This window comes from Ylistrum balloti, unplaced genomic scaffold (assembly GCF_031769215.1).
Source record: "Ylistrum balloti isolate Yb309-2 unplaced genomic scaffold, AGI_CSIRO_Ybal_v1 Utg370520, whole genome shotgun sequence".
Lineage (NCBI taxonomy): Eukaryota > Metazoa > Mollusca > Bivalvia > Pectinida > Pectinidae > Ylistrum > Ylistrum balloti.
The window spans coordinates 713,150-737,788 of record NW_026782333.1 but is presented as its reverse complement, the minus strand read 5'-3'; the positions used below and the strand labels follow the sequence as shown (position 1 = coordinate 737,788).

At 33.4% G+C, this 24,639-nt stretch overlaps 1 protein-coding gene across 1 annotated transcript in view; it reads right to left on the bottom strand.

Moving 5' to 3' along the window:
* Window positions 1–24,639, bottom strand: part of LOC132555847 (mitogen-activated protein kinase kinase kinase 2-like) — a 65,449-nt gene that overhangs the window by 13,299 nt on the left and 27,511 nt on the right. Inside the window, exons 2-6 of the mRNA XM_060220207.1 lie at window positions 20,957–21,079; window positions 10,299–10,411; window positions 9,244–9,293; window positions 883–988; window positions 454–633 (exon numbers count right to left, since the gene is read on the bottom strand). Coding sequence (XP_060076190.1) covers window positions 454–633; window positions 883–988; window positions 9,244–9,293; window positions 10,299–10,411; window positions 20,957–20,960 — 453 coding nt within the window. The 5' untranslated portion in view covers window positions 20,961–21,079. The remainder of the gene's footprint in view (window positions 1–453; window positions 634–882; window positions 989–9,243; window positions 9,294–10,298; window positions 10,412–20,956; window positions 21,080–24,639) is intronic.

Genomic DNA, 24,639 nt, shown 5'->3' with positions numbered 1-24,639 from the left:
AAAAGTTCAATAAATATTTACAATAAGTAAAACAAAACTAAAAGTTCAATAAATATACAATAAGCAAAAAAAAAAAAAAAATTTACAAATAGTAAAACAAAATAAACAATAGTTCAGTAAATTTTCAATTAGCAAAACAAAACTAAAGTTAAATAAATATTTACAATAAGTAAAACAAAACTAAAAGTTCAATAAATATACAATAAGCAAAAAAAAAAAAATTTACAAATAGTAAAACAAAATAAACAATAGTTCAGTAAATTTTCAATTAGCAAAACAAAAATAAAGTTGAATAAATATTTACAATTAGTAAAAAAAAACTAAAAGTTAAATATTTACAATTAGTAAAATAAAGCTAAAAGTTGCAACTTAGTCAGGAGGACATTTTGTCATAAATTAAAGAGATTATCGTCCAAATGAGAATCTATAGCATTTTTTTGGCTGTGTACATACCTGTGATCCGTAGGCACTATCGGCAACTGAAGGTGGCCCATACCTGGAGGACATAGTATCACGGTTGTCAGGGGATGTGGGCATAGTAAGGAAGATACGAAGACTTGTGATCTTGTTGTTCTGGTCGACTAGGCTGATGGCAGTCTCTAGGTCAGTCTGCTTTTGGATTGGTACTCGCATCTACAGAACAGATAAAAATGGACTCCAATCATCACTTGAAACTATACAGTACAATTTCGGTATTTCTCACTTCCTAATACCCATTTTTTTCTGGAAGGCATCCATATACACCATGAAAGCAACTCCAACATTCTAATTTCTACTAGTCTTTCTAGATGGCATTCATATTTTTATAAATGCCAACAGTAAACTACAAACCAAGTTTTTCCCTGTTATTAATGTCAAGTTTCTAAAACAATAAGAACATACCTCCCCATTGGCCTGTGTGAAGAACATGTTCATGTCCATACTGTGCATCTCCCGCACTTTACATCGCAGGTTATCATAGGTCACCGGGCGAGCCATGTAAATACTCCTGGAAGACAGAGAAACATGGACACACAATTAACTCATTTACCTCAGTAATACAAAAAGATTTAAACACGGAAAACAACATGAATATTTTCAAAGAAAAAATAACACATTTTGTGACCAACCACTGCATAGCACAGATATAAGTAGATGCTTGAAACATAACTTAAAGTGCAATAACGAAGGGATTGGAAAAAAATTATTGTGGGGCTCCTCAATCATGGCAAGATGTCAGTGATGGTGAGTGAGCCACTGATTCAAAGTAGTCCTTACTAAAACATACTGTTAATTCTTTTATAATGTATTCTTTTTTGTCTTACAAAGTTTTAAGATTTTTTTCTACATATTAAACAAATTTTAACATTTAAAGATATGTTAAATGCATACATATATATGTACAGTATTCTGTAGTTACGGTATTCTGTAGTTAAGTACAGCTGAGTCACATAACTAGTATTTGACCTTTTAGTAAAGTGCAGTATCTTCAAAGGTCATTCAATGCTTAAGGTCATTTTCTCAATTTGCATATGAATGTGTCAATCATATTATTCAAGATCCTGACCAATGTACATGGAACTCATTTTAATTCCACACCAGAGAATGTGATACTGAAAATGTGCATATTTTAATGATAATCTTGTTCGAGGGCTTTTCACATTGTGGATGCTCAGTTTTATTATTGTGCTAATTTGCCAGAAAGTGATACAATACTAAAATTTTATTTTTATTTGGTTTGCAATAGATTTTACTCCTACTGGTATTTGTCTCATATACTTTGTTTTAATTTCCTAAATATAGATACAACCTATTTACCATCAGACCAGCAAATTCTGACACAAAGTTGAGGGGTAAGCTTATTAAAGGTATAACTATATTGAATAGCATCACATATGGGTGGGCTTATTACGAGGCATGGACTTACTTGGGATAAACCCAGTATATAACATACATAAACATAAAGGTAAATTTTCCTTGTTCCCATTCATATAATGTGTATATTCCTGTAGAGACACAAGATAAGTCATTGCCTAAATATGTCGTCTACATAAAGGAATTCATCACCAATAACATCCGAATAAGAGGATCTGTCTAAAACGAGTTCTGGTATTAGAAATACCTGCTTAAATGTATGCAGGCATTGAGTTAATCAGAATCAAGACAGGTTTTAGACAAAACCTGCTAAAAATATTTCAAAATAATTGCTATGTACAGACATCAACATGGTGCATAGTAGTTAGGCTAATGATGTAGCTAGAACAAATCTTTGGGATTGAAGTCACTGAATTTTATATGTGAAGTCAAATTCCACATAAAAATTCAAATGCATAGTACCACCTGCTCTGGTTCAGGTTGTGTGTGTTCATCAGGTTTGGTTGATAAATCATTATATCTACCTCTTCTAGGGTTTATAATTGTGTAATGAGATCACTTACACTATAATTGATAATAAAGTGGTACTTCAAATATTTTTGTCGCTTGATTATTCCAATGGAAAATTTTAAAACGAAGAAAATATCCCAATCGTATGTTCCATCACGTCGGGTGTCAAGTAGTTCCGCAAATGTTTGAGAAATCCTAGTAACCATGTTATTTGTGAATGTGACCTCAATACAGAACTGTCAACATTTGAACAAGGGATCACTACCACCCACCCACACTGTGACAAGTGATGTGCACGGCTGTCTACATTCCTGTTCCTACTGTTGGCCATGCACATATCATCACAGTCCAGTAACACACAATACATTAACACACCAATCTTGCATATTGGTCAATAAAAACTGAATTATACTCTCACACATCTGTGCTTCTAACAAATTTTAATTTTCTGATGTAAACAAAGTTTCAACCCACTTCTGAAGTGTTTTCTTCCTAATATGAATTTATCTATTCTGTATCAAAATTATCATTGACAGACTTCAACCAACAAATTTTACCCTTGTATACTGCATGATGTGATGAATTTTTTTCAACTTCCCAAAAAAATTAAGCAATCTCCGTATGGACAGATAGAATGATTATCCAGACCTAAATAATGACTGTGAATATTTCAAAATAACTCAGCTGATCCCCTGAGTTTTTAAAGAATTAATAAAGGAGAGTGTGGTGTCACCAAATACACACATGATTGTACATGAATCAATGTTTTTAATTATGGTTACAAATAAAAGAATACATACTAAGAAATTAAAGCTATTTTCCCCTCATCCCACATACCCCATCAAAATCTAAAATTCCCTCATCCCACATACCCCATAAAAATCTAAAATTCCCTTATCCCACATACCCCATCAAAATCTAAAATTCCCTCATCCCTCATACCCCATCAAAATCTAAAATCCCCTTATCCCACATACCCCATAAAAATCTAAAATTCCCTCATCCCTCATACCCCATCAAAATCTAAAATTCCCTCATCCCACATACCCCATCAAAATCTAAAATTCCCTCATCCCTCATACCCCATCAAAATCTAAAATTCCCTCATCCCTCATACCCCATCGAAATCTAAAATTCCCTTATCCCACATACCCCATCAAAATCTTAAATTCCCTCATCCTTCATACCCCATCAAAATCTAAAATTCCCTCATCCTCATACCCCATCAAAATCTAAAATTCCCTCATCCTTTATACCCCATCAAAATCTAAAATCCCCTCATCCCACATACCCCATCAAAATCTAAAATCCCCTTATCCCACATACCCCATCAAAATCTAAAATTCCCTTATCCCTCATACCCCATCAAAATCTAAAATCCCCTCATCCCACATACCCCATCAAAATCTAAAATCCCCTCATCCCACATACCCCATCTAAAATCTAAAATTCCCTCATCCCTCATACCCCATCAAAATCTAAAATCCCCTCATCCCACATACCCCATCAAAATCTAAAATCCCCTCATCCAACATACCCCATCAAAATCTAAAATTCCCTTATCCCACATACCCCATCAAAATCTAAAATTCCCTCATCCCCATCCTAAAAATTCCCTTAAAATTCCCTCATCCCTCATACCCCATCGAAATCTAAAATTCCCTTATCCCACATACCCCATCAAAATCTAAAATCCCCTCATCCCACATACCCCATCAAAATCTAAAATCCCCTTATCCCACATACCCCATCAAAATCTAAAATTCCCTTATCCCACATACCCCATCGAAATCTAAAATCCCCTCATCCCACATACCCCATCAAAATCTAAAATTCCCTCATCCCACATACCCCATAAAAATCTAAAATTCCCTTATCCCACATACCCCATCAAAATCTAAAATTCCCTCAACCCACATACCCCATCAAAATCTAAAATCCCCTTATCCCACATACCCCATAAAAAAAATCCCTAACAATTCCCTCATCCCTCATACCCCATCAAAATCTAAAATTCCCTCATCCCACATACCCCATCAAAATCTAAAATCCCCTCATCCCACATACCCCATCAAAATCTAAAATTCCCTCATCCCTCATACCCCATCGAAATCTAAAAATCCCTTATCCCACATACCCCATCAAAATCTAAAATTCCCTCATCCTTCATACCCCATCAAAATCTAAAATTCCCTCATCCCACAAACCCCATCAAAATCTAAAATTCCCTCATCCTTTATACCCCATCAAAATCTAAAATCCCCTCATCCCACATACCCCATCAAAATCTAAAATCCCCTTATCCCACATACCCCATCAAAATCTAAAATTCCCTTATCCCTCATACCCCATCAAAATCTAAAATCCCCTCCTTTATCCCACATACCCCATCAAAATCTAAAATCCCCTCATCCCACATACCCCATCAAAATCTAAAATTCCCTCATCCCTCATACCCCATCAAAATCTAAAATCCCCTCATCCCACATACCCCATCAAAATCTAAAATCCCCTCATCCAACATACCCCATCAAAATCTAAAATTCCCTTATCCCACATACCCCATCAAAATCTTAAATTCCCTCATACCCCATCGAAATCTAAAATTCCCTTATCCCACATACCCCATCAAAATCTAAAATTCCCTCATCCCTCATACCCCATCGAAATCTAAAATTCCCTTATCCCACATACCCCATCAAAATCTAAAATTCCCTCATCCCTCATACCCCATCGAAATCTAAAATTCCCTTATCCCACATACCCCATCAAAATCTAAAATTCCCTCATCCCTCATACCCCATCGAAATCTAAAATTCCCTCATCCCACATACCCCATCAAAATCTAAAATTCCCTCATCCCTCATACCCCATCAAAATCTAAAATTCCCTCATCCCTCATACCCCATCAAAATCTAAAATTCCCTCATCCCTCACACCCCATCAAAATCTAAAATTCCCTCATCCCTCATACCCCATCAAAATCTAAAATTCCCTCATCCCTCATACCCCATTAAAATCTAAAATTCCCTCATCCCACATACCCCATCAAAATCTAAAATTCCCTCATCCCTCATACCCCATCAAAATCTAAAATTCCCTCATCCCTCATACCCCATCAAAATCTAAAATTCCCTTATCCCACATACCCCATCAAAATCTAAAATTCCCTCATCCCTCATACCCCATCAAAATCTAAGTCAACAACTTCAGCTGCAGATTGAATTACATTCGATTGAATTAGGATACTCTTAATTTCAGTGCAGAATCATTTTTTGGCAAATTATTATAATGAGGAATTTGTACATCAACAATAAGCAACATATGGAAAGTGCAATAAATGCTAATGTTTTTGTCCAATACTTTCAACATGGAAATCACTAAAATAAGATAACCACTAAAAGATGTACATTTACAGAACATAATGAAATATAAATTATCATGTGAATAATTATTAATAAAAAACTAACAAAGCGGGAGAGAACGAACGTCTTGGCTGCCTTTTGTCATGGATTGGATCATGAAGGAATCAAAGATGGACACCCAATGGCATTCAATAGAACCCAATGGTATTCAATAGAACCCAGCAGTATTCAATAGAACCCAGTGGTATTCAATAGAACTCAGTGGTATTCAATAGAACTCAGTGGTATTCAATAGAACCCAATAGTATTCAATAGAACTCAGTGGTATTCAATAGAACCCAACAGTATTCAATAGAACCCAGCGGTATCCAATAGGACTCAGTGGTATTCAATAGAACTCAGTGGTATTCAATAGAACTCAGTGGTATTCAATAGAAATCAGTGGTATTCAACAGAACCACATCAAGGGAGGTAACTACAAATGACACAGAAGATGGAACATCATCGTCTGAATTCTGTGGTTTTGTTATAAGATGACATGTTTAGGCTAGCTAGGATATGTTTCAGTTGGTCTAGGTAGCCGTAACACATCAACTTATAATAAAACTACAGAATCCAGACGTTGATGCTCTATCACCTGTCATTTATGTGAATAATAGTTTCACTTTCTTTCAACGTTTATAAAACAACAGATAACCTATATGAAAAATCATTTTCTGATGACAAGTTTCATAAAATGTGTCTGAAACTGAAGTGAATTAATTTTTCATTAAGAACATGATCAAAGCTTTGCAAGTATTGTAGAATATACATGTGATTCTTGAAGCCATCATGGCTATGATATCTAAATGACACATCATAGCAGGTAGTCATGTGAAAACTTGTACTACTTTAAAAAGAATCTATGATTAAACTGATATTAAATACTAGAAAAACAGTGTAAAAACATTAAAAAGCACATGTAAATACATCTAAGAATTCACTTTACATCTAGTGACTACTGACGCCATAGGGGAATTTACAGACTTGCGGGGGTGTTCGTCAAGAGTAAACAATCGAAACTTCTAACAGAAAATTATAGATATGTACTTCAAACACATTTTTTAGGTATTTAATTGTACTTGAGATATTACTAATACTTTTGTAGTCCGTCTGAGATCATTTTCTAATCATAAAATGCACTACTTGAAACCAGAGGACGCTAATAAGAGAAATATATATGTAAATATAGCAGAGACCAAATCTCTTGAAAAGCTCTGTCAGCTAAAGAGAAATATATCTCAATTCTCCCCTCATACTTTCTTCCCTACCAGAAATCAAATGGATAATGACACAAAAATTAATTTGGTTCTTAATGCAATTAAAATTTTACAAAAAAATATTTTTCAAATTTTCAGTGCTCATTTGATCAGTATTTGACTAAGTCGACATGCTGATAAACTGAAGGAGACATGCGAGTGATTTCCTTCACCATATTTCGTTTAAGTCCCATCAGCATCGCCCATTTCTATTTATAAACACTCCTACTACATACTTCAACATCACTTTTAGTGTTTCAAGTTGTTCAACAATTTTCTAAATTTGTACAGTAACCTTCAGACCACGAGCATCAGCTACAGATCTGATGACATCAGACATTATATACCGTATTTGTCAGACAAAATTTAAAGCTCTCGTGTGATCAATTTTTTAATTTTCAATTTATTTCGTGCTATTGTTTATCAATAAATCAGGATGTCTCAAAAATGATTTAAAATGTACATTAACTTTAGTTAGTGAATTTCATTAGTTCTTAATTTACTGATGAAATCATGTTTCAAACAGCAATTTTTGGAAAACATATAATATACTATCCCCATCTTCTATAGAACACCAGTTAAACCTTCTCACCACTCTTAACCTCCTGACTTCATCAACACAAGCATTTCAATCAGAATACAATCTTTAAATTGCAAAATCTGGTCTCGGGTAATACAGCCTTCACCATGGTTGTTAGTATGGTGGATGAACAAGTCTTTCAATTTATGCCTGTATATGCAGAGAAATGATAAACTAGCTCAAATGATTAGCCACAGCAATAGGCTTCTTCAGGACAACACTACTGAAATATTGTCCAGAAGCCCAATACTGTGGGTGAAACCAGTAGATATAAAGCCTTATAATTAAACCTGCTCCAGTCTGTTGTGACCCAATACTGTGGGTGAAGCCAGTAGATATACAGCCTTATAATTAAACCTGCTCCAGCCTGTTGTGACCCAATACTGTGGGTGAAACCAGTAGTTATCATGTTTACAACTGATCACACCAGCCTGGGTGATATCACCCCACACCCCCCTGAAGTGATATCACACCCCTCTCGATTTTTTATATTTTTCCATTCTAACTTATTGGTGTCAGATTTTAACATCAATATTGTTGGCCTGGATGAAATTTGTTTTTTGTTTATGAAAAATAATTTAGAATCCCGCTGTAATTTCTGGATGGTGACGTTTTTTTTCATTGGTTTGTCTTCTTTGTGATACACCCGAAACTGCCGTCTGCAAACGTGAACAACTAATCATCGCGACTAGGGATAATGATGGTGAGGCAACTTTAGAAGAACTCCCAGCAAGAATTGTCGAGTTGTATGAGTTAAAGAAAAAAACATGACAAAAAGACTATTATATAACCATTTTCATATCACACCCTTAATCAGCCCTCGAGTTCTGATATCAGCCCTCAGGCCGAAGCGGTGTGATATCAAAATAGTCTTATAATAATCTCAAAATATACTACCTTGTAATTAAACCTGCCTCTAGCCTGTTGCGACTGATTTGAATTATAAAATCTTATACAAATAATACACTTACTGACCCCTTCCTCCCTCTCATAACAGCTAGAACTTGAATCACTTTTGAATCCTACACAAAACTGAGTGTAATATATCGAGAACATAATACATGAATTTAAATTTATCAGAAATTAAATCTCTAAGGAACATTGAGAGATATTCTAAATGAAATCTGTGAACAATGGCACTTATTCTTTTACATTGAGCATATCCATCTGTCAAGCATCATATTTAAGATGAAGTATTAAATTAATGGCAGGTGACATCATTCTAAGAGATGCAGCCAATTCCATACTGACAGTTATATGTTTACCTAGACGAAATGAAATCGCTTCAAAATTTTAATTCTATATAAACCAACACACGGTTATATTTTTATATATCAAATTTATCTAACTTATTTAAAAAGAAACATATATGACTAAGACCATACTGCCATTTAAGTCACCTTGAACCAAAGTCATTTACCTAAATTAATGAGATACACATTTGTATCATTTTAAAGAGCACATGATTTTAATCAGAGGTTACGGTATGCTTGTAGAATTAGTATTTATGCAGAAAAAACGAGTGTAGGTTTTATCATGGATTTTGATCTTGAAAGACAAATATTCAGCTAGGTGAAATGTTACCAAAAATATCAAAAGGAAGTGAACTTAATTTTATTCAGTAACTATTTCCCACCTTTTCTCTCCATTATATTCCAATTTGATCCTCAGAGTCTGATCTCGTCTCTGCAATGAAAAGAATTTTAGAATGTATAAACTTTCTTGCATTCTTTGGGGAAATATATAGTATTTAATTTATCTGCTTCACATCAAGGACATTATCAAATTACCACATTTCTAAATTTATGTAGTCATTATCAAGATACAAATGAATAAGTATTCCACATAATTATTACAAGTATTATTATCTATACAAAAATAAAGTAAATTCTTAAATTGCCAATGGTTCATTAAAAGAATTTAGAATATTATTACCATCAAAATGAAACAAATATTTTCAAAGGGAGAATTAAATCGAATGAAAGATAAAAAGATGAGTATTTGACTAGGGGAACTAACTCTAATGAAAGATGAATATTTTGACGAAGGGAAGTAAATTTAATGAAGATAAATATTTGAAAAGAGTAAGTAAATATAATGGAAGATTATTATTTGAAGGGGGCTGGGGAGACTTAAATGAAAACGAATATCTCCACAATGGGAAGTAACTCTAATGAAAGGTAGATGTTTGACAGGGGGAAAACTTCAATAAAGATTGATATCTTGACAATGAGCGTAACTTTAATGAAAGATGAATATTTGATGAGGGAAATAACTGAAATAACTCTAAAGAAATAGGAATATCTTGACAAAGGGAAGTAATTCTAAAGAAAGGTAGATGTATGTTAGGAGGAAAAAACTTCAAAATGATTGATATCTCGACATTGAAAATAACTCTAATGAAAGATGTAACCTTCATTACAATATAATTAAAGCATTGATGGCCTTCAAACTAAGAATAATTTGATAATTGACCAATCCATTAGAAAGATGAAAAAGACGACCAGGAAGTAAACAAACACCATTTCAATAGCAAGAAATTCAATATCTGCAATTTGATAATTAAATCAGATAACTAGAAGTAAACACAAGAAAATTGTACTTTATTCTGACGGTTATTGTTTCTAGACTATTTTGGAATATAGGTTGGGGTTCCCGCGAGGAGGAGTGAGTTTTATCTTATGAATTTACCTTGAGGTTGGCTATAGCAGCTTTTTGGGCATTGGGGTTTCCCATTCGGAGCCCCCTCTCCAGCTGGGACTGGATGTTTCCCATGACATCCTTGAGTGCCTGGGGATTTCCATCTGAACGAAACAAAATGTCAGAATTAATCAAATTTTTCAAGGTAATGAAAGATGTTCAATTCATATCATTTACAAACCTATAAGTAATACAGATAATGAAAAAAGACTTTTACTGGTGATGTAATTTGGCTTTCTGTAACACAAATACAGTTGACAAGACTTCCTCGGAACTGTATGTGTCGCCTGCATAAAGTGTCAAGGTCACCCAGAAATCGAACTGGATGTGCAACGTTTATCCATAAAGTTGTAATACCAAATTTCATTTCTATAACTCAAAGCATAACCCTAAAAAGTCTGGAAAACAATAATTCCAGAGAATTTTCTAAGTTCAAAGGGGCATTACTCTGCCAAGAAGAATCACAGACAGCCGGAAATCGAAATTAATCTGTACCCTTCCAACAAGAAGCCATCTACTAAAATTCATTGTGATAACTCAATGCATAACCGATAAAATTCCGGAAAACTTTCGTATGGACGACACCGACAATGACGCATGACGACGGACAAAGTGATCCCTAAGTGTACACCAGCTCTGCAGGCAACACAATAAATCATTACTTCGGGTATTTTTTCTGGCTCAAGACCATTTCATCAAACAAATAATATCTTTATTCCTTACATAAACGATACTCTCAACCATATGAAATAATTGTTGAATTAAGAGTATTTATGCTGATTTAAAAACAGGTACCGGGGTATGTTTGTTATTGGTACATTCACAGGGAAGCTGTAGAAATCAATATCTATTTTGTTTCCTTTATTTTTGATTGCCTAGAGTAACAGTTACTTATTAATTCAAAAAAATCTCTTCAAGATTCTTAATCTTGTTGATTAAAATCAAATTACAAGAGCTATATTCTGCAGTCAAACAACACTTTTATCATATCCTAACCATACTTTAAATATACTATATATTCATGGTCAATTTCCGCCTTTGTATAAAAACATTTCCCTTCCATACACAAAGGAGGTAGTCAGGCTGGAATGAATGTGGAAGTTTCATGTTTACCCAGATACACAGGTAGATATATCGTTACCTGTACAGGTAGATTTCCTACATACTCATTATCAATACTAGATCTCGTCACAACAATATGTTAAGGTCTTAATAGTGAATTCCTTTCACCAGAAAGAAAACATGTAAGACATTGGAAACAATGACGGCTTGTATTGGAGTGTAAATAGAACATGTTTAGACAATCTACATATCAAGTCCTAGCAGCAGAGTTTTATGTATAATGTATTACATCTAGGGTTAACTGTATGGCGTGATCTTGCCATGATGTTCCTATTGCTAGAACAACATAACCACAAGTAATTTACCCTTTAATCACAAAAAGGCCAGTATCTCAGTGAAGTTTTCATTTCACATATAATACATTTGATTTTTTTTTTTTTTTATTTTTTAAAGATAGACTTTCAAAATGAAATTTATGTTTTTTATAATTCTAACAGGGTAACAAAATTTACAATTAAGATCCTTGCTCTCTTATAATAGAGATGACATCCAAAAATGTGAGATTATTTATTTTCACTGGAGTGAAAATTGGAAAGTGATTACAACAAAGATAATGGATGTGTAAACTCTAATTAGATGTTAATTTCATGCCTTCATTTAATTGATTACAGGTAAAAATTAGAATTTTGTTGTCGTTTGCTTATTGATTTGTTGCTTTAATCAGCCCTTCCTTATTCCTGAGAGGCTAAAAGTACAGTCTACGGTAATAAATCAAGACATTTAACAGAGATATACAGTTTACTATCACTGATAGACACAGAAGAGCAAAACACTTGGGAATTTGATAAAATCCATGTTTGCTGTTGAACATGTTTGTTGCTAAACAGGATGTTTAGATTATCTAAAAGCATGGTTAGCCATGTAATATTCCTTGATTTTTATTTGCCACTTAATATTCTCAGACTTTTATATGCCACATTCTATTCTAAGACTTTTGTTTGCCACATGATATTCCCAGACTTTATTTGCCACTCAATATTCTAAGACTTTTGTTTGCCACATAATATTCTAAGACTTTTGTTTGTCACATAATATTCCCAGACTTTTGTTTGCCAAATAATATTCCCAGACTTTATTTGCCACTTAATATTCCCAGACTTTTGTTTGCTATATAATATTCTAAGACTTTTGTTTGCCATATAATATTCTAAGACTTTTGTTTGCCACATAATATTCCCAGACTTTATTTGCCACTTAATATTCTAAGACTTTTGTTTGCCACATAATATTCCCAGCCTTTTGTTTGCCGTATAATATTCTAAGACTTTGGGTAAAAGCATGTGCCCAGGTGTACACACTGGCCATATCAATATTCCCGTTTGCTGGCCCTACCCTCCCCCACTCCCACGATCCCCTGCCAGTCCTTTTGTTTACACATAATATTCTAAGACTTTTTGTTTGCCACATAATATTCCCAGACTTTATTTGCCACTTAATATTCTAAGACTTTTGTTTGCCATATAATATTCTAAGACTTTTTGTTTGCCACATAATATTCCCAGACTTTATTTGCCACTTAATATTCTAAGACTTTTGTTTGCCACATAATATTCCCAGACTTTTTGTTTGCCACATAATATTCCCAGACTTTATTTGCCACTTAATATTCTAAGACTTTTGTTTGCCACATAATATTCCCAGACTTTTGTTTGCCACATAATATTCCAAGACTTTATTTGCCATATAATATTCCCAGACTTTATTTGCCACTTAATATTCTAAGACTTTTGTTTGCCATGTAATATTCTAAGACTTTGGGTAAAAGCATGTGCCCAGGTGTACACACTGGCCATATCAATATTCCTGTTTGCTGGCCCTACCCTCCCCCACTCCCACGATCCCCTGCCAGTCCTTTTGTTTACACATTCCAATCTGTTTGCCAGGTGGTCTTTTTACAAGAGATAAATACTTCATATATTAAAAAAAAACACTTCCTTGAGGCAGTAGCACTGAACATACTGCCCTCAACTGCAGACAATACCAGATTCCATTATATCTTAACAATGTATACTAACACTACCAAAGACCTTTATTGAACCCAATTCCTCATTGCACTTTATACAGTTTTCCAAAATCATTACCAAGGCACAAAATTTTCATTGTGCAACATACTATAAACAATTACATCCTGAGCCCATGACTACAGAGATTATCCTCTAATGATACAAAGACTGTAACACACTACATATTAGAATGATGGATTCTCTAAGTTAAACATGTCTGAAACCAAACAATTTGATTGTAGATTCAGAAAAGAGTTTTGTTTTAACTTGCTTTTTATAACGAGACTGAAGAGAATTCCAGATAAGAGAAAAGTTGGTCAAGGGACATTTCATTGTACATCTATATAAGACATTACATTATTTATTTAGCCATGCTATGTGCTAGACAGCTGCTACAGCTGCATGTAGTTTCATTACAATTTAAGTGATAAAGATACAGTGATAAAAATTAAGATTTTCTTTTGCAATTTTTTATGTCCCTAATTTGAGATGAGGCTTATTTTTTTATAGAGAGTACTACATCTAAGAACCAACAAAGATGGCTGATTAATACAAGTAGTCCTCATTAATATATTCAAGATATATAATATATTGAATCTATAAATATACCCAATGGGTTCACTTGAAGATCCAATCTGTGAATCAGCTGTAGAGTGCCATTAAGCTAACATGGTTCGTTACTCAATACTCTCCCATCAGTCTCCATCCATGTGCTCACGTGAGAGATATGTGGGAAAACCAGAATCCAAATTTTACCCATTTTTCTATAATAGACCCTTCCAAGTTTTGATCTGGACCAGTTCACGGAAGAAAATGGTGATGAAAGGAGTGAGGAGAGAGCACCAACATGACCTAATGGGCATATATCCAGGCTCTGTAGAAGTATCTCTTTATCCTCTACAAAACCCAGCAGGAGAAATCACGTTCATATTGACATGCTTTTCCTCCAGGCGTGGAAATTTTTCAAACATTTAGTAAAACCCTACAAAATTGATGTGATTTGCTCTGTAGTGAAATAAAATTATCAGCAAAGAGAAAATTACATATCAGTTCATGATAAAATATCATATCTTAAAAATATGTTTTTAGATAAAGTGCACACACACAAACACATATATATATATATATCATGGCTCATTAGCACTGAAATCTCACCATTAACCTATTTCAATTTGCATAAATGAAAACTTATATGATTTTATGATGTTCTAATACTGCTAAATTATCTAGGCATTCAGCATAGTCATTTTCAATCTGGGATAGAAACTACCTCAAAACCTAGGTCGACCTCACCCCACGTGCACAGAAACAATTTCCGTTCTTTCTTTTTATTCCACTCTGCTACTTCTATTTTCTCTTAACCCCCCACCCCCTCAAATGGTCTAAACTTCCATCAAAGCTAACTCATCCTGAGCTTTTACTTGTGGGAGCAAACCCACATGGTTGGGCATGTGACCCCATACCTTTTCGCATACATTCTGGGAATCGAACCCTGGATGCCTTGGTGGAAGACGAGTGTTACAACTGCAACATCTCACCAAATAAACATGTCACCCCTTTCAAGCTAACACGGATGTATTTCCTGTCTTTGTAATAGGGTGGGTGTTCAAGAAAAAAACTGATGTTGTTTTACATGTATATCGTTAAAATTATTGGTAAGTTTTGGTAGATGTGGTATAGACAAGTAAATATACTAAATATAACAATTACTATCCAGTATAATTCTTCATCATAATTGGCTGATATAAACACAGAAGAAAGATGTGAGCAGATCCTAAAATATTCATCATATTTTGTACATATTTGATGAACACATGTTTTGTTTTATCCTTTACTGTATATCTACAGAACATTGTACAGTTACTAATAACCCTAAAAAAAGGTAATAATACTTCAGGTGGAGTTGGACAGGGTTCCAAGTTCGGACATGTCATGATTAAATATTCTGGCCATGGACCTTCAGGTCAAGGTCACAGTATAATAATGTCCCGCATATAGTTTCTAGGTGATGTACATTTCCTGAACAAAAATTCATTTATAAATTCAGGCTTATTTGACCTTTGTTCTTGAGGTCAAGGTCACAGTGACCTAACGACAGTGCACATCAGCTTTGCGTAGTAAGGATATATAGAAAATTTCATTAAGATGTCATTTAATGCTTTAGAAATTATTGCAAGGACAAGAAATATTAGAAGAACCTAAAACAATATGTCTCCTTCCCTTCAATCCAAGGGGAGACAATGTAACACTGGTCCTGACAACCTGAGACCTAGGCTTACTGAAGGATTTAATAACTATCTTACCCATAAATCCCTTACCACAACTTTACTGTAGAAGTTATTTTGAAATTCTAGAATCTTGCCATTCATCATAACACCTTCCCTTCTAAACAAATCTCTCCTTTTTCTTTTCTACCCATCTATGAGGCCCCGATCATGACAAAACTGAAAAATATCTCGATCCATTCTTATCCTCTCTTCATATCATAATTCCAGATTCTCTACCTTCAAATGTCAATCTACCAGAAAGACCCTCATCACAGTTGAAATCATCTCCCCCTCTAATCCTGTTCATCACCCGAAATTTTACCCTGAAAACTTCAATCTACTTATGTAAGAGTTAAGACCATCACTACACAATTGAAATCATCATCCCCTTTCTATCCTTCTCTTTATCATTCAAAAACTGATTTTTTACGTTCTCATAAATGAAATCCCCACTTTATCCCTCTCTCTCTCTCTGTGCTGGCAGACTATTCCAAACGATTAAAAGATTACAATGGTATATGCTGCCAGGGAAATTCGGTCAGACCTCGGTGATGGAGCACTTGGTAACAGTGCGTGTGCAGCTATAACAAGAAAAGTACTCCAAACACTTAAGTAACCTTGTATCAAGTTTTTAAGTAGGAAGAAAAAAAAAGTGGATAGTTTTTAGCTACAGCAGTTACTACAGGAAGCTGGCACTACTTTCTTATCCATCACAGCGTGTTCATGTTTCTTCTCTCCTGGCTTCAATGAGTTGTTGAGAATTTCATAATGTGAATGAATTTTGTTACAAGGTCTTGCTATTCATCTATCCTAATTTCTCCTGAATACATTTCACCTTAAACTTACAAAAATAATAATACCCAATTACTTTTATTTTATAATGTTATCCACTTTTTCAGTATGACTAAACTTGAGAACAACCACCTACATAAGAGTCCAGTTTTTAAGACCTGTTGCAAAGACTTGAAGATAATAGAAGACTGTCAAGTGTAGAGCTAAGCAGGGGATAGTGGGTCAGGAGACAGGGGGCATTTTACTTGTTATTTCTATTTCACACTTTTTATGTAGGTATAACAAATAGTGTAAGCTGTTTCTGTGTTATTTTTCACTCAGTAACATGTACACCTATGAACTATTTATGGTTCTCACCCACTATACCATCTTGATACCTCCCTCTAGCTAATTCTAGTCCAGTATTTTTTTCTGTTCTATAAACAGATTATTGTCCTAACTAGGTCATGCAGAACTTGTATTATGCCCTGACAGGTAGTCGATTTAATTACCCCAGATACAGGTACTGTTCACAGTACCGATGCCCCGACTCATTTGCAACACGAAAGACCTATCCTGAAATCCACTGACCAATCAGAACGTACAATATTATTGATTGGTCAAACACAGATACTTACGACCTGGAAACCAATGATTTCTGTATCCGGTAGATAACACGATACAAAGTATAACTGTCACAGAGCAATTCATTTGGAGATTATCAAAACAAAATAATGAAAAAATTACTGAATCTTTCATACTTTAACTGTAAAAAATGACAATAAAAACAATTCTGCTTACACTTACTATTAACATTCTGAAATACTTTTTTTTCCCTGATAAAAACTTAGAAGCTACAGGTTGAAAGTTTAAATGAAATCTAACAGAAAAAAGTTAATATTCAATTACCAGTTTTTAGTTAAGCTTGAAAACAGTAGAAATAACTTCATATCTAATTAATGATCTCATCATTTTTCAAAGTAATTACGTAGTATATAGATTTACAGACACCTTACTAAACATCTGCCTAATGAAATGGCACTTGACACTTGTCAATAAACTCACTCAGTTCATCAACATCAATGCTTTGATTGTTTAGTTTTGTGGGCTATTTTTTTGACACAACAACCCATCTTAGACCTAATTGTTAACTTCAGTTTCCTACATCTTTGACCTAATTATCAAGATCAGTGTCCTACATCTTTGACCTAATTATCAAGCTCAGTGTCCTACATCATTATAGTGTCCTACATCTTTGAACTAATTATCAAGGTCAGTGTCAACATCTTTGACCTAATTATCAAGCTCAATGTCCTACATCCTTTAAGTGTCCTACACCTTTGACCTAATTATCAAGCTCAGTGTCCTTCATCCTATTTGGTCAACTATCCTTAATTTTTGACCAAATTATTAAAATAAGTGTCTTACATATTTGACCTTATTACTCAGTTTAGTGTCATACATCTTTCCACTTGTAATTACTATACAGTGTACTACATTCTGATACCAATGCCTTTCAGATAAATATATATCCATACTTCTGTTTTCAATAGGATTTAAATGAAATAATGACCAATCAAACCCATTACATCAGTTTTAATATCTTACTATCAAATGATTTAAGTAATTCACTGTAATCATCTTGAAGGAAAACAAACGCATCAGCTACTGAATCGTCTGTTAAATTTTACCACCATGCCTAGGTAAGCGAAAATTTTATCAATAATGACAAACACAACCAATGTTTATAATATAGGGTTTAGCAATTTGTGAATATATGTTTAGAAAATGATTTAATTGGCTATAAAAACTCAGATGCTAGACAAAATAACTTGGCACACACTTATAACCAAGTTGGAACAATATCTCAATACAGGATTTCTAAATCTGTAACAATCGATCTGTCACCATAATTCAACCTAGGATACAAAAAGAAATCATTTTCCCAAAATTATCCTGATCATCTGTATTCATTGCTATTATACAGATGAGCTCTCCCACTTTAAAAACCCCAAGTAGCACCTATAATGGGCTTAAAGTTGTAATTATCTAATCAAAATACCAAGTATAACTTCAATCTCCAAGTACTGATAATGCAAAACGCCAACGACAGTGACTAGTCCTTTATAAAGTAAGACAGGTTTACAAAGAATCATCACTACGGTCAACGCTTACGTCAGAGTTACTAGGCGTCGGATGGTAACGCCAATATATATAAAGAAAAGACAATGTCACCCTTATAACGAGGATAAAATCCCACATAGTATATATCTTTGAATTCCAGTCAAAGATATATTTATATATATGTATCAGTACGAGTCAAAATTGTTTTGAATTATCTCCCTTTTTTTCTATAAATAAAATAATTATCTTTGTTGAAGAACATATAGTTCGTATATATTCAGTTTAAAGTAAAAATAATCAACAGAATCGTCAAATTACTGTGTCTTTATGAGGGATTCTTTTAACCCTTATTCATGCCCATGACTTTATTGGGATGTTTTACAAAGCCAAATTGATAGAGAAGCCTGTAAACTTGTTTAGGCTGTCAGATGGAAACAGAAGCTAACAGTAATAGATTGTAGAATATTGAACACAAATTAATGAATAGTTTCCTTTATATACAGTATCAGTTACACTGAATGGCACCTAAATAATCTTTTGAGACACACAGGATCAATGTCAGAATTATTCAGTAAGCTTTCTTTAAACTTATCTAATATCTTTCATTTCCTGCGATGAAAATACTTCTTTCTAATTTGAATATTTAAACATCATTTTCTGACATGTTTAAAAATCAAATTTAAAACAATCAAAGTTACAGGTAGGTTGGTTCACTATTATATAAGACAATTTAGTTCAAGACAATTTCGTGTAAAGCCTACCAGGTTGGTGACAGATAACTGTATGAATAGCCAAAACAGAAATTACTCTCTATTGTATTCACCTACATAAAAAAAACAGCAGTTAGTCATGACACACGCAATATTTGTACTTAAAGATTTACTTTTTACTTTGACCCTATGTGTGAACTAAAATATTTCTTTACAAATTTTATGAGAATCTCTGCAGAACTGTGAGAAAATCAAAAAGGTACCTGTCAAATGTACCTAACGTTTTCTGGAAGGCCAAAAGTCAGGATTACATGTTTCCCATATGAAAGCTACAAATATAACTTCACTAATCCTATTTAATGAACAGAAAAGTTTATTCCCAATACAGATATAGAATCCTCTAATCCCACTATGAAAACAAAATTGATATTCTCTAACTTCTGCAGCTGCTTCCTACATATCACTACATTAAGTTTAGATCCTGCATTACTTATAGACATATATCATATTTAAACTCGGTTGGGGCTGATGATTCTTAATAAGATATCAGCAAAGGCAGAAGTGATATGTGTTACAGAATGTCACAGAGGAAAGTCAATCTAAAAAAACATTCAGGTAAAAACTTTTTTTTTCTCTTTTATAATTAACAGGTGTACCTGTCACACTTTTACCTAAGTGTGTGTGACTTTTCTATGGTGAAATGGGAATTTCACAGTTATAAAAATCAGTATGACATCATCACAACTCAAAGACATCACATCAATAATTTAATGATGTCTATATATTCCACATCAATATTCCACTCCTGGGGTAAAGACAATACTATGGACCACATGTCTACACACCACTTTTGTTCTAACACATTGGTTTCTATGACAAACTAACAGGATTGTGATTTTCCTGGCTGACGGTAATAGCAAAGTGGCTGGTTGAAACAGAATTACGTCCCTTAAATATTTATAAGTGGTAATTGTCTGATGACAAGTTGAAATAGAGTTATGTCCCTTGAATATTTATAAGTGGTAATTGTCTGGTGGCTGGTTTAAATAGAGTTTTATCCCTTTAATATTTGTTAGTGGTAACTGTCTTGTGACTGGTTGAAACAGATTTATGTCCCTTGAATATCTGTAAGTGGTAACTGTCTGGTGGCTGGTTTAAATAGAGTTTTATCCCTTTAATATATGTTAGTGGTAACTGTCTTGTGACCAATTGAAACAGAGTTATGTCCCTTGAATATCTATAAGTGGTAACTGTTAAGGTAAATATTGTAATCAAAGTGAACACTTAAGATCTACATTTGTATCTCATTTTATATCTTATTTTTTTCTCTTTTTTTTTTCCAAATTATATACTATCAAATTAAAGTTGCTTATTTCTGAAATTTGAAGACTTAGCCTCAGACCTTAATTGTTATAACCTCAGAGTATACTCCTGTTACTCTTGGTAATCATAACTTTCTTTAAATCAATTTTTTTACAATCTATATTTCTATATCCTCTGTTAGTTTCAGGACTTAAAAACATTTTGTGAATACGTCACTTGATACGAAGTCACACCAAAATTATGATCAATTTACAGACACAGAAAATATAAATGTTCTTCTTCACCTGGAATAAGTAACAGTCAAATAGTAAGTATCCATGCACACTTACCCATTATGATGGAGAATTTAGAACTTTTTGTATATTAAAAGAAATCCTCCCTTAGAGGTTGTCATGGATACAGGTGGTGTTGACTCTCTCTCTAACCCATAGTGTTGGTTGTTATGGTAACATCTGAAATATAAAAATAAGTTAAAGATAAATTCATTTGTGTATGATTTATAAAATGTGTATTGGAAATGTTTACTGGTGAAATTTTCATATATGTAATTAGAAATTACTAAGTTCTAAATAAAGATAAGAGGTCTAGAGGGCCTGCATGACATATAGATGTGCATTCATATTTATCTACATGTAGATAAAACAAAATATAAATTATATCAGGTAAAATGCATACTTAATTGATACATTATATTTCTAATGGTAAGCATAAAATAAATCAAAGTGAGATCATGGAAATAAACATTAAACTAATGTTATATATATGGAGAACTTTAAGTTGTGATATATATATATATCTGAGTAAATAAGAATGTGACCATGATGCAAGATAAATAACATGACAAATTACATAGAAAATAAATGTTTAATGAAATTTTGAGGAATTTCATGAAGCATCCACAACTATTTTCTAGGTGTCTTAATTCAATCACTTTAAATTATCACCAGAGGAAGTTAAATATAACAGAGGATCACACCATGACAAAATAATGTCACATTCTGAATCTTGACAAGTTCAACAGATCTTTTTGTCATTTCATGCTGTAATAAAATCAGGAGTCACAAGTTTTGAAATAGTTGATTTGAAGCTTACAACACTTGACGTTCTAGGTTGTGAAACTGTTTACATTCTGTTATGTATCAGTGATTTGGTGATGAATAGATGAAATGCAAGCATAGGTCAAACTTGCACCACTTTAAAATGTTTATTTAATGAACCATTCACCATTTGCAATATAAAAATTGTTAACAAAATGCAAGCACACATTCTTTGAGGTAGTTCCCAACTTTGATGTAAAGAGTTTTTATCACAGTCACGAAATTTATAATATTCTGGAAAACAGCAATGGAATTTGTAATCTATCACAAGCAGTGAGGGAAAAATTAACAGCCTTTTTTTATTATCAGAAGAATTTCTTAGTGCATTTTAACAAACTAAATTAGATGTTAAACTAAAGCAGCCATAAGTACTTATAAAATTCCAAATTCATTCAATTTAGAAATAAAATTGGCTTTTAAATGTTATCAAATGAACTGACTCAATACAAAGTTATAGAATGACTTATCATACAACTTAATTTGGGGTTTTAATGAAGATTATTTTGTTAATAAAAGTACACACTGTATAATAGTGAAATAAGATCATCTACTGAAAGGTTGATAATTGCCAATTATGTACATTTCCATTCCAGATTCTATTGCTTTATATTATTGAAGCCACTTCATCCTCACGGAGGAATTTGAGAAACAAAAGAAAAGATGCAGATACAGTAACCAGACAATCAATCCTACTAAATAAATAAACAAATAAATGTTTTATATATTTGAAATGAGGAAAAACAACTTTGGGGTAGGAAAACAAAACATCTAGATCCTTTTCATATCGCCAACTTATTCAGAATACCTGAATGTATAGGAAAAGGATTTTTTGCTTTAAAGAAGTTCTGTACCAATAGCTGCCCCGTATCACACAACAAAATCCACACTCCTGCTGTATTCTCCAATGAACCAAGAGGTTCAAAATGTTTAATGCTTACTCAAAGTTAAGAGGCGGGCTAATTACAGGAGAGAAAAAAAACAAGTTTAATATCCTTGTAAAATTTTATCCCACCTTCTTTACATGTTTTTCAAAAAGAAAAAGAAATAGAATAAACTTCACACAAAATATTGAAATAGAGCAGTTCATTCTGATAACACACTGATCCACTTACAGTTGTCCAGTATACAGCCAGTTACTATATTTGATTCAAAACAAAACATCTCCTTGTTCTGTGATACATGATCTACATCATTTCATGAATCAGAAAGATGAGAACATTTGTTTTTCATCCCATGGCAACCAGTGTAAGTTCACACATTAGAAACTGGGGTCAAACATTCAAGCTTCCCCCAGATCAAGACTTCAAAGCATCTTACTGACATGACAGATGAGAAAAAAGTCTTTGTGTCAGAGCTCTTGAACTGAACTCAGATGAAAGAGGGGGAAATGCGAGGGGAGAAGAGTGACAACTAATTCATTTGCTTCTTTCTCTAAATGCCTGAGGTCATGACCTTTAAGGTAAAGGTCACTGCTAATGATGACCTTGTGTCTGTACATGGCATTGTTATATGAAGACCTGCAGGTTGGGGACTGCACTCTGTACAATTTGTGGGTGACCTTTTGTTTGTTGTTGGATGTGGACATATATTTTTGTGTTATTACATTTCCCTTTGTTTACAAACAAGCGAATCTGCGTGTGCTGTAGGATAATAATTAGTAAAGGAGGCCTGTGCTAAACAATGAAGACACCAAACCTCGGTTTAACACTATGAACAGAAAAGTCTCCTCGGCCTCCATACATATCAGTTATTATCAAATTTTATCATTTTCCTTACTTAAAAATACTTGTCATGCTTTGTGTCTACAGACAGGAAAGTGATCTTACTATTTTTTATCAACAATACATACATCTGGAATACAACATAAACTTTTATATAAGTTTTCATCACCATTTGTCACTTTGGTCCAGACATGTGTACATCAATTACAACATGTAATATCTTACAACAAAAACTCTTTTATCAGGAATCTGTCCCAATTGTGGGAAGTATTTTGTTTTCTATAAGTTAACAAATCAGTTTTCCACAGCAACTTCTGAGTGCCTGTATGTACTTTCATATATAATAACGTCATTATTCAGCAAAATTGTGGCTAATTTATAGTCTGGAGCCAAACATGCTCAAATAAACTATACGAATACTTACACATCTATACTGGAAGCATTGATAAAAACACTAGTAACTACCTGATTATTGTTCATTCCCTGTGTTTAACTATTTTCATTTTTATCTCTTTGTGTATATGTACTTTTACCTGTTTGTGTATAAGTACATATATACAGCTGAAACTCCTTGTCTTGAAATAGCTTGAGTCAAATTTTGTTTAAGTTGAAATAATTTCCTTGTTCCGAATTTTTCCATCTGTATTTTTGTAATTTTGTTTTTCAAGCAGTGACTTTACCTGTATGTAAGACAAATAGCATATTACACAAGACATGAAAACATTCAGATAGGCTGCGCGCATCTTCAGGAAAGAAAACCATCAAACCAGTACAAAATTTTTGGACAAAATATGATCTCCACGATTCCAAGGTAGAAATTTTCTAGCTTTTTTACTAAAAAACTCCGATCAGATACCTTGCTAGATTTACTGTTTGGACAATGTTTTCTATAACAGGTCAATCAATCCTTTCTAGTGTTGCATTTTTCCAATATTTATTTATTCTTAGTAAAGTAATATTACTATGATCAGTATCTTTATACATCATTTCTAGTAGCATATCAGAAGCAAATTTTGTTTTCATTTTATTGTCATTCCTTAAATCATATCTACATATGCCTCATCAGTAAGGTTAGTTTGTGAACACGTGTGTGGGATGGAACAACTTGAGTGCAATCAACGTCAGGAAACTGACATCATCATCCTTATTTGGACACTTTGTTTGAATCAAAATTCGGATAAATCAAAATATTTT